This window comes from Dryobates pubescens, chromosome 3, assembly GCF_014839835.1.
Source record: "Dryobates pubescens isolate bDryPub1 chromosome 3, bDryPub1.pri, whole genome shotgun sequence".
Classification (NCBI taxonomy): Eukaryota; Metazoa; Chordata; class Aves; order Piciformes; family Picidae; genus Dryobates; species Dryobates pubescens.
The window spans coordinates 37,528,808-37,540,967 of record NC_071614.1 but is presented as its reverse complement, the minus strand read 5'-3'; the positions used below and the strand labels follow the sequence as shown (position 1 = coordinate 37,540,967).

The 12,160-nt window shown below is 37.3% G+C and overlaps 1 protein-coding gene across 1 annotated transcript in view; it reads left to right on the top strand.

Moving 5' to 3' along the window:
* MYOM2 (myomesin 2) overlaps nucleotides 1-10,521 on the top strand; it is a 73,308-nt gene extending 62,787 nt beyond the window's left edge. The window contains exons 30-36 of the mRNA XM_009910273.2: nucleotides 2,040-2,078; nucleotides 2,724-2,829; nucleotides 4,739-4,902; nucleotides 5,194-5,230; nucleotides 5,343-5,365; nucleotides 6,224-6,279; nucleotides 10,010-10,521. Of these exons, the coding sequence (XP_009908575.1) occupies nucleotides 2,040-2,078; nucleotides 2,724-2,829; nucleotides 4,739-4,902; nucleotides 5,194-5,230; nucleotides 5,343-5,365; nucleotides 6,224-6,279; nucleotides 10,010-10,327 (743 nt within the window). The 3' untranslated portion in view covers nucleotides 10,328-10,521. The remainder of the gene's footprint in view (nucleotides 1-2,039; nucleotides 2,079-2,723; nucleotides 2,830-4,738; nucleotides 4,903-5,193; nucleotides 5,231-5,342; nucleotides 5,366-6,223; nucleotides 6,280-10,009) is intronic.
* Nucleotides 10,522-12,160: the final 1,639 nt, after the last annotated feature.

Here is a 12,160-nt window from a genome sequence, read left to right as displayed (position 1 = left end):
GAAGAACAGAAACTAAAAGACCTTCAGACTGTACAAGCACTGCTGCATAACAGCTGAAACATCCCTGTGTTTTCAGCACATAGTCACAAGTCCAAGACACACCATCATACAAGCTGCTATGAAGCTAAACCCAGTGAAATCTCTGCCCCTTATTCTGTACTGGTTTTGCCATGCTCAGATCCCACATATCCTCATTAACCACCTCCTCCCTTCCTGTCCTTTGATATATACACAGATATAATTCACTTAGTCTATGAATTTTCAAGCGAGGGATAGCTTGACAGAATAAACAAAAGGTACAGCAATTCTCCATCTTATGCTTAGGCGTGATTCCAGAAACTGTACTTCAGGTATGGCAAGACTGTGCTATGCTGGACATGTACAGTGAAATGGCCATTTGGAGAATTCAGTGTCTAATTCTGTGGATCTAGGGGGGTTTTAAAATGTCAACCAGTAAAACCACAAGAAATGAAGTGTTAAATCAAACACTGCATCTGCAATGTGATGGAGTCAGCCTTGAAATGTAAAGGATGAACAGAAGTTGAGCATAACCAGGGCCCTGTGAGAGTGCAGATTGTATAAGTCAGGTTACTTAAAGCTCAGCGTGCACTCACATTCAAATGAAGACAAATACAGGTAAGAGAATTTTGTCTAAAAGGCACCAACCATAGGCATTTAAATAAGTTTTAGCGTGTTATGAGATGTCACAGTGAGTTACTGTAATTATATATGTATTTCAATTTGCTCACTAAAAACAGATAGCTTGCTTCTGAGTCTGAATGATCTGTTGCCAAGATAAATGATTTTTATTTAGCTTTAATAGATCTTCTCTGAGCTTCTTGGCTTCTTGACTACACCAAAGTGAACTTGGATTCGTATTAACTGCATGTAGTCAATTGACTCAATGAATAGCTCTTTCTGGATCCTAAGAGAGGGAGAAAGACATGTACAAAACTAACTCAATTTACCAAAGATCACAACTTTTTTCCCTTTTTTTTTTTTTTTTTTTTTTTAAATCAAGTTGGGCAAGTACCTGAGCTAAGAGGAAAAGTTGAATATCAGAATGAGTTCTTAGCTGTGGTTTTCTTCAGAAGGCTGTATCATTACTGGATATATTCCTCAGGCATTTTTCTTCTTCATAAATTCGAACCATAATTCTTTTAGAAAAAGACATCTTGTTTAGACAGTAGAAGTTATCTATCCCTGCTTTCCCAGATATCTGTAATGTAAAGTGTATATAGTATGTAATTCATGCTCTCACATCAGCAAGCCAGTTGAAGCATGCTGGAGTTTGCAGAAGATTATAGAAGTGAGTCATGATTTATTTTAACAGAGATAAAATATGTCAATACAGACTAATCACACAAACTAGTGTTTTCTGAAAGTCATACATTTCACTGTGTTCCCTATTCATAAAAGTTCTTTAGCCTTGAATATGCATTTTTTTCAGACTAATTTCAGAGTCCTTTTATTCTCTTCCTTTCCATCTTACACAGTGACACTGAATAGGACTCTTTTGTTATTCAACAGTTCCCTACTGCTCTTGTCTCCAGGGTTCTCCCCTTCTTCAAACCAACTCATTTCTCTGATATTTCAAAAAGCTTTGTATGACATCTGGTTTCTTCCACTTGCTGTTGAAGGGGTTTACATTTGTCAAATGCAATCCTGTAGGGAGCAGGTGAAAATTGTTTTCACCTATAGAATGTGATATTTTTTCTTTATACTCTCCTTCAAATGTGAACTATCTAGTTTTAATGACCTTTCATTGGTTTTGACCTAAGGGATACAGAGGTTTGACAGCAGACAGCTGACTTCACTAGCAGCTGAGATTCAGTGACACAGCACAGAATTCATAGACTGTGCACAAACAATCTCCTCATACCTGTTGCAATTTTAATGTGGTGGATTTCTACACCCCCCCCCCCCCCCCCCCCCCGCCCCAAGGATGTGAAGATTTCCCATGCTGTTTTAATTAAAGTGAACATAAGAAAGCTGTATTACGATTGAGTTGTGATGTTTTCCTTTTTTTTTTCCTTCAGTGTATGATGATATAATTCTGGCATTGAGTGGAGTCAGTGGTAAGTAAATGATGTCTTGGATTTTCATGTAAGTTGTTTTTTTTTTATGTTAGTCATCTGAGCCTGAGGCAGACAACTTTTATTTTAAGTGAGAAATCTCTGGGAATCATGATGCTTACATTACTATGGACATGTTATTAAGTTTCTGAATAGGCAGGTGACCTTGCTAATTTGCAGCATTGAAATAGAGCAAAGTATCATTCCTCCTGGCTTGTTTGGTTTAGATACTACAACAATTCTTCCTGCTTCCCAAGTGAACCTTGGTACAATGAGAACAAAATTCTGATCCTGCTCCCAGTGAGAAATTTGAAGTCATTTCACTGAAAGAACAGAGGTTGCACAAGAACAAAATTTTAGCACAGTTAAAATCATGGCACTTCTGTTTCATGGCAGTTGCATCATTAACTACTTATTTCACAGTGGATCTTGCTAGTTACAAGACAACAAAACTCTAAGCTCATACTGAAATTTAACCAGATATAAATCAGAGACACAAGCAGTTGTCTGTAGTAGTTGAGAATCATGATCCAAAGTTAGATTTTTTTAAAAAAAATAAATATTCATTTCCCCCCCTCCCCCAATACACAAGTAGTCCATTTGACAGGTTCCTGTTTGTCCCACTGGCCTATATTCCATTTTACACAGGTAAGTCAGCCTCTGAATTGAAGATCCTTTGCACTGAGGAAGGAATAAGGCTCCAGTGTTTCTTGAAGTACTACAATGAAGAAATGAAAGTCAACTGGTTTCACAGGTAGATGAGAATATTTTTTTTTTTCAATTTTATTATTTATGATTTTCTGTTTATTATTCTGTCACTTATTAATTGGATATTAATGACTTTCTCTCTTGCACTTTATATTCGCTTTTCACTGGTATATACAGTAAAAGAAATGTTATCAGCCTGGCCCCAATACCTATCAGGAGGGCTGTAACAGCCAGGAAAATGAACTTATAATATTCTGGTCTCTTATTCAATGAAAAACTGTTTGTCTTTCACTATATTATCTGGCTGATTCAAAGACAGCAAAAAATTCAATTGTAGTTTTCTATTCAGGACTGCTCTTTTCTTTAAATGGATGACATTCTCCTCCAGCAGTGGGTGAATACCAGGGATCTGCTTTCACAGTTTAATAAAACCCTCTAATGAGAAAGGATATTTTATTTTTTCTAAACAGATGCAGTCCTAAGTAACCCAAAATACTTTATTTCTGTTCATTTTCTTTGAAAATATAGTCAATAGGACACAGAATATCTTGAGAATAGAATTAAAAAATGAACTCTTACATTCCCAGTAGTTTAATATTAATATAATATGAGGGTGATAATCTTTTACTTTGGACACACTGTATTAATCTCTGTATTTACAGCTAACTATGTGTTCAAATGCTTTGCTGTGTCAGGCACTCATTTGTTTGAAACTGTAGTTCAGGTTTGGAAGGATTTTAAAACTTTTCAAGTGGTTTCAACTTCCACATTCCTTCTTGGTCTACAAAGATGACATACAGTGAACTAGTGTGTCTTGGGGAGGAAGAGACTGGTTTATCAGCATGTTCTAATGTCTCAATGCTGTCCAGCCCTTGATTTCTATCAAGACAGCAACCCAAGAAGTGTCAGTGATTATTAGTTTCAGGGAGCTCAAGAAAAGTTCTGCAAGGGTGTGCAGCTAATCTTGTAACTGAAACTTTGTATTCAGTATTTTCTGCTCCTTCTTTCAATAAATGTGCTACTAATATGATGGAAAGGCAAAGAAATTAGGTTTTTTTTTTGCCTCTGCCTATATCTGTTTGAATTGTAAATGTGATTTAGTCCATTCCACCATCCAGTTCCCAGAAATAAAAGATAAGATAATGGTGTGTTGACTTATATGGAAATAGCAGTGTGTGTATTTGTTTCATGTAGACACTCCTTCTACTAATATTTCAGATTACAGAATTTCTTACATATTGTTTATCTTGAACATCACTAAACACAGATAAATAAAATTTCAATTCTTCTGTCAATACAATGATTATAAGCCAGAGCTGTTAAAGCTAAATTGAACTAAACCAACCAACTTCCTCCAGCATCAGAAAATGTCTTTGCTCTTTCAAATAGGGTTGTAGCATAACTTTTAAACTGGAAAAATTGAAAGGCTAGATGATCCATGGGTGTGGTTTTTTTGGGTGGGTGGCTGGCTTGCTTGTTGGTTTGTTTTCTTTTTACTGTTGTCTGCACATCATGAAACATACCATGTAGATTTCTAGCTGTCTTTGAATTATTCACCATACTGCATAGCAGGGAACATAGGAGTCCTAAAGCCAGCCTGCATCATCCACTCATGGCACAGTGGGGAATAGTATAGGTAGTATATTCTAATGCATTGTAGTTTCTATCCAGGCATCTAATTTGGTATGCTAAACTCAATGCCTTTATCTTTTGTAAAGGGAAATAGTAAAAACTGCCTTTTCTCATCAAAGTAACTCTCTAGCTATGAAGCCAAATCAGCCCTGGGTGGGCAAATAAAATAACTGATCAAAGAGAAGCTAATGCTGACTATAAATATAGCTGTGTCTATAAATACAAACACAGATGACTGTGGAAAGGAGAATGGGAAGAGGGTAAACAAATCTTTGGAATGAAAGCTCCAGCTATCTATACCTATATACTTTTTTTTCTTTTAGAGACTCTAAGATTTCTTCTGGTGAAAAGATGAAGATTGGAGGTGGAGAGAATGTTGCGTGGCTGCAGATACGTGAGCCCACTGAAAAAGATAAGGGGAACTACACTTTTGAAATCTTTGGTGAAAAGGAATCCTACAAACGCACACTTGATCTGTCTGGGCAAGGTATATTTATTAAGGGTGACTTTTTATGGATTAAATAGAGTTTACTGGCAACAATTGGAGGAATGACAGTAAATCTGGAAAGTCTTTAGTCAGAACAAGCTGCAGTTTACTTGATCTTTTTAGTCTTGTCTGGCACCACCGGTGCTGTTGAGTTTCAGGGATTTGGTATCATATTTTGGTACTGTGTAAGCCTGTTAACGGTGTTAAAAGAGCTTTAACATGTCTGTCTGTAATGTTTGTACTGAACCTGAAGGACAAGTTGTTAATGGACAACTCTCTTGACTGTTTCAGCTTTTGATGATGCATTTGCAGAATTCCAGAGACTCAAGTAAGTGTTACATATTTTGTTGTTACAGCATTTGAAAACAGTGTCTTTACTTACAGGAAAAAACCCCAAACCAATAATAACTTTATATATTTCTCTTCCTCCACAATTTTAGGGCAGCTGCTTTTGCTGAGAAAAGTAAGTTTATTTTACATTTTATCAAAGGTCTTCTACGATGTAGACTAGTGTTCTCTGTAAAATATTCCTAATGATGTGTTGGATAGCATTCTGTGGCTGCAGAAATCCCCTGTTAATACATAATACTGCAATAATAATGTTAATTTGTGGTTTTATTTGTTTTTAATTCCAATGGAAGCCCATTAAAAATTTTACACCTTTTGCAAGCCTCTGCTCTACCTTCTTGTGTCTATAAAGGTTTTGAGTTGTGAGCTTCTGAGTATCATAAAAGGGCATATGCTGCCTCTTAAAGCTGCTAATGATTCTGAATATCAGGATTTACCGATCAAGTGAAAAATTACCTTGTTGGACAGTGCTTGCTTAGATACTGACAGTGGGAAAGTTTACTATATGAATTCTGGTACTTTGATATTAATTACCCTGGTAATGACAAGATGTTTCTGCCCACAAAGGGAGTGGCAGAATGACTTTTTCTTTGTTCTTAAATACTACTGAATTGCTAAAAGCATCCTCCTTGCTTTGCTTTGTGCCCAGAGCACAAACTGTCAAGCCCAGCAGTATCTTCAAAACTGTGTGTATTCATTCAGAATGCTATAGCATCACCTCTGCTAAAAAAAATCTGAGAGGACCATCAAGTACATTAAAAAGAAATGACATGAAATATCACACACACACCAAAAAAAAAATTATTTTATATTTAATTAACCAGGAACTACAATTTTTGTAAAGAAAAGTCCAAACAGAGGCTGTGATAAATATGGAACCAAGTTAAAAAACTGTAAAGAAATGAGTAATTTTGAGATCGTAATTTTGAGATCTAAACTTCAAATGGTCCATGTGTTTCTCTTTCACTCCTAGATCGTGGTAAAGTCATCGGAGGTTTGCCTGATGTTGTTACTATAATGGACGGGAAGGTAAGGATAGTGTTTTTAATGAGTCATGCTGACTGGCAGGAGGTTTCTTTTGGTGGCAAAAAGGGAGAGAATGCAAGTGGTTTTGTAGAAGCTGAAAGTAAAAGATAGGCAATGTAAGCCACCTAATAATAGCCATTTAATTGAGACACAAACCCTAAGTGAGCACAGCTTTCATAAGCTGATTATACAGTTGGAGGAGGAAGGGTCTGATTCACACATTAGCAAGCAAGCTCAGCCTCAAAAGATGCTGACCTTGTGCTGAGTATGTGGAGGCTCTCAGTGAACTGCATAGTCAAATCTGGGCTGGCTTTCAGCCATGTGCTGAACAGAGGAGTTCAAGGGAGTCCAGAACTGCCATACATAAGAACTGAAGAGGTAGAAGGGAGCAGCTACCCTCTAAGAGGCAGCATATACAAAACCAAAAGTTAGGTCTTATTCTCCAGCATGACAGAAATAAACAGTTATGGTTGGTAAGACTAAATGAAGGTTAAGAACTTACCTGGGCCAAGGAGCTAAACTCTCTCCTCTTCCTGTATATTGGCAGGTAGCCCCATACAATATACAATTAAAGGAGACTGAAGGCCAGTGAATATACTTTTTTTTTTTTTTTTTTTTTTAATACCAGTGATAGATAAATACCTAGATGCAAAGTTGTCATTGGTAAATCTTTGCCAAGCCCCTTCCTAGGGCAGCTTCAGTGGTAGAGATGAAATTTCATGAATCTGACTGGTGTGCTTCATTGGAATTTTTCCCACAATGGAGTTGGATTGCATGCAACCTCAGCCCAAACTTTCTGCATATTAAGACAGGAGGAGAAGACTGTTAGTCTGAGATGCTGTTAGTTCTTACAGGGCTGAGGAAGTACTGCAATTCAGGCTTTTAATCCTGGGGGTAAGTTCCAGATTCCAGACATCCAAACCTTCAGGCTAGGAAAGATGAATCTGAATCCTTTTCATCCTTCGCACACAGACAGCAAGCTCTTGTCCCTTTCTTCTGCAGCAAATCCTTTTCTGTTGAGTGCCCTGTCCTGCCCTATGGGGAGGAACTTGGGCTTCAGAATAGGAATAAAACTTGCTGAAAGAGAAAATGGTGGTTTAAAAAAAAAAAAAAAAAATCTGCAACATTGTGCACACTGAAGATGAATTATGCAGAAATTATTATCTAGCTTCTCACAGCAGAACAATTAGGGAATGCCTAATTATACGGTCATTAGAAGTATTTTTTGAGTGGTTCATATTAATTTATGCCTTATTCCAAAAAAAGAAAATAGGCACTACCATGAAAGGAAGCCCAGCAAGGATTATTAACTACAATGTTACAAATAAAAATTGTTCATATAATCAGTTTAAAAGCCACCAAATTGGAAAGCAGGAAGTTCTACTTGTATAAAGTGCACCTTTAGAGGCTACAGCTGTGTTACTCTATATGGAAACTGTCTTTTTTCATCATCAGAGTAAGAGGTTGCACACAACTCTTCCAACTTTGTGTTGCCCACTTCCTGGATATCCAGGAGCTGTCTCTTTAGTGAATGTGTAGTCCTTGAAATGGATGCTGAAAGCTACACAGCTCTGGACCCAAGATGATTCTCATCTTGACTCATTTTTCTTTGTCCATAATGGGTGCTCACATGAGGTGCTTTTCTTACTGTGCTAGTCCAAGTCACCTCACAGCAAGAAAGCTAGTATTTTAGGAGGTTAGGTGTAAGCCCCTCTACAACCAGCATCTTAACAGTCTAACTGTAAGCAAACAGCTTGGTGAAGTCATGTCTGACTGGGTGCACAGCCTAGCTGTAATTTCCTCACACAATCATGTCCTCAAAACTACAACCTTAATTTAAGGAAATGAAATGCAGTGTTTCCAGAAGTAAAAAGATTCACAGGAGACCCTGTTTGTGTGAGAATTGTATGACTGAACACGTGAAGAGAAAAATCTCTGATTCCTGAAATCAGGCAAACCAAAGTGGATCACAAGGAAGAGAAACTGTAAAATCACCTCTAAATTAAATATGATCAAGTACCATTCGTGGGTTGTGTAAGTACCATTGTGAGAAGTAACAGCACAAAGAAAGAGCATAGTTTTCCTCATTCAGTGGAATAGTACCACTACACAAATATGTGGACAAGGCAAAGTTTTCGTAGTGCTTTTAAAGAGAGAGTTAAATAATTTTATGTCACATCTATATTTTACATTAGAACAGGCACCAAATGACCTAAAATGACTGGAAGGTATCTGTTCTCTGGTGTGGTTTTTTAATAGTAAATGATTAAATAATTATGAATTATAATGAATTAATTATTAATTGCTCTTAAATGAGGTCACGTTTGAGGGCAATAGTCATGAAATGTTGCTTGAGTTATGGAAACAGCAGATTTAAACCCATACTGTTGCATACCAGTTTAATTTCCAAAAATTTTAGTTTGCCTCTTATTTAAATATTTTTATAGTAAGACTAGCTCCTACATTCTACATGATGTCACTTCTTTAAGAGTGCCCACTCACTTAGACTGTCACTAGATTTTACTCAGCATGTAAGTCTTCCTTCAACTTTCCTCTCTGACTTTGTAGTTATTGTAGTGTGTAAATGGCTCTATTAATGAACATATGGCACTTAAAATTTCTCCCAGTTTTATTATTTCCTCTGGCTTGTATTACATGGTTTCATGATAATGGTTTAGCAGTAGTAGTGGGATTGCGAGCTCAAGGTGAGCAGTTGGACTTTGATCTCACAGGTCTCTTCCAGCCTCCACAGATCTATGATTGAGTAAGTGTCACAGAGTAGATGTAATTCAGGAAAAAATATCTCATAGAAATATGCATGAGTGGACATGGAAGGACTTTCTCTGCTCTCTTCTGAGTCAGGATTTGGAGAAATATGAAAGAAAATGTGAAGGAGAGGGAATATAAGGAAGCAAATGTGGACAAAGTAGACGCTAATCAATGATATTTCTTAAATGATTCCTTCATCTATTCTGTTACCACTATACCTAAATACCTGAAGTTTACATACATATGGTGATCAAATGAGGCTCAGCAGTAACTATATTAAAAAATTGGAAGAGCAAATGTGGAAATTTTAGAGGCCTTTTCAATTTCAGTTCAGTCCTTAGGGAAAATATCTCAACTGCCAGGATGGTCTACTAGGTCATTTCAGTTATTGTCTGAATACACTATACATTCATGTACACTTTTACAACACTTATGTATTATTTGGTAAATGTTTCCATTTCACTCATCACCAGCACCTGGAATCAATGTCCAGTGATTTGTGTTATGTGCTCTAAGCATTTTGTTACTTAGTTGCATTCTATCATCTTAAGCAATAACCTCAGGAGGCCTTAGTCAGAAAAGATTTGTTCAGCTCTCCTCCCTGCTGTGTACAGGGAAACTTCAAGGATGTTTTTCGTCCTATCATTACCTGAACCTCATGTCAGACTAATGGGTTGTCAGTATTCTCCTGCAGGCAGGACTGAAATGACAGTCCAGCTTACCATCTACAGACACTGTTACTCTGAGGCTATTACTAAATCCCAGTCTCCAGTAATATGGTGGAAAGAATGAATCAAATTAAAAAATAAAATACTAGGAACTCTACTTTTCAGACCTCAAGAACATGTTACCTGTTTTATTTTCAGTAACTAGGAATAAGAAGTGCCTGAAAGCAATACTGAGAATGTATTGGGATAAATAAATCTGACTGATCCTTAAAATAACTTCTGTTTTCCTCCCTCAGACGCTGAATCTGACCTGTACTGTATTTGGAAATCCTGACCCTGAAGTGCTTTGGTTCAAGAATGACAAGGCCTTTGAACTTAATGAGCACTATGCAGTTTCATTGCAACAAGGGAAATATGCCAGTTTAACAATCAAGGGAGTAACCTCAGATGACTCAGGCAAATACAGTATCCATGTCAAGAACAAGTATGGAGGGGAAACAGTGGATGTCACTGTAAGCGTGTACAGGCATGGTGAAAAAATGCCTGAAATTAAGCCTGGTCAGCTTGCTAAACCCAAGCCAATACCTCCATCGGAAGAAGTCCTCAAACCTTAGGGCCAGGCAAAATCCAATAATTAAAGATTGACAGTGTTTGACTAACAAATTAGAATATATGAGCTGTAGCTGAGATATTCCCACAAGTAACTAATTGGTATGGTCCAAAGAGAAACAGTTTATAGGATTTTTTCTTTAGGGAAATAGATGTGCTATGGTGCTGTCTACATCTGTAAAATCCCATTTTGAATATGTGTAATAGGTTGAGACTTGTAAATAGCAAAAAGCTGAAAGTCTGCCAGAGGTTTCCCTCTGCAAGGGCAAGATGCACAGTCCAACAGTAAGCATCCATTCCCAGCTGTCTAGGAGAAAAAAAAAACCTACCACACCCTCAGAGAGCAAATGTCCTATCAGTGAAGGTGGTGAACTGCAATTAGGTACATATTCAGAGAGGGTTCCTGCTTTGTTCCTCACAGTCAGTTTGTCTTTAAAGCCTCTGATCCCATGAAGGCCTAGTGGACAGTCTCTATTTAGTAGTGATACTCTCGTTTTACAGTGTATTTTCATCTTTAGTGGACTTTACAGATGCTTGCTGTTTACTCATTAAAGCATAGGTCACATGGTTCTATTTTGTTTTTCTTGCTAATAAAACTGTAAAAGTCACCTTTGCTTTTCACTGCTGCAAATCACACCTAACTAGTTCTGTTTGCTCTCTTTCATTGTTTAATCATTGCTTATTGCACAATTTCACAGCTGGTAACATGCAGACTATTGACTTTCAATAAAGAATGCAAATTATGGTTAATCACAGTCACTGGATGGTACTTGTGACATTAATTTTACTCTTTGCAATACAGGTCGAGATGTAAGCTTAAACTGGTACCAAAAGGCATACCCACAATTCATTTGCTTAGGATAATTATGTCATTGAGTTTCCCTTATCCAGCGAACAACAGAGCTCTTCTCTGGGTGAAGATATGTCCTGCTAGTCAAAGATTTCAGTATGTGCTTATCGTGAAACATTCAGGGACTCATGTAGATGTCATATAACATATGACTGAATGTTTGTAATGCTGGTGCCTTCAGATCAGGTTCTCTGTTCAATAAATGTCCATTTATCAACCTAGATGAACCACTGGAATTTAAGAAGATTCCAGCAAAGAATATTAATGATAAGTAACACTGTTAATACAAACATCCTAGGTGCAAATCTCCTCTGTTGTGACTTCTCCTAGTCTCTGGAACAAATGCAAGGAAAAGGGAACATTGTGGGAGACATGGGAGCTTGGATAAGGGGAAGCCTGGAGAACTGAGTCTCAGTATCAGAATTTTAACCTGTATTTGGGGTCAAGGCTGAAAGCCAGAGGTGAGTCACTAGCAGCCTTTGAACTTCAATGTGGAAAATATGGATGTAATTGCTCTGGAGGGGTTTTGTGTTGTCGTTGTTTGGGGTGGTTTTTATTTTGTGTGTGTTTTACATTTTGCTGTTGTAGTTGCTGCTGTGGTTTGTTTTCTTTTTGGTGGGGTTGGTTTATTTGTAGTTTTTTTCCCAAGCAAACAAACTTAAAAAAAAAAAAAAGTTGTGTGTGTGTGTGCAAACCAAGAGTATGAACAGTTTCTAAATGAATTTAATGTCATGGGTTCCCCCCCCCCCTTTTCCTTTCTTTTTTTTCTCTCTCCTCTTTCTCTCTCCCTGCCCCCCTCCCCCCCCCCCCCCCCCCATCTATGTGTTATAAACCTTTCATTGTTTTGTCTGGCAAACAAATACTTCACTTGATTAAAAAAGTGATTTATTTTTGAGACAGATGAAAAGCATAGGAAATGAGAAGCTAATTTACAAGCTGTCAGATATAGTAGGTTGAAGCACTCATCTGTGAGACAAGAGAGCAGCTT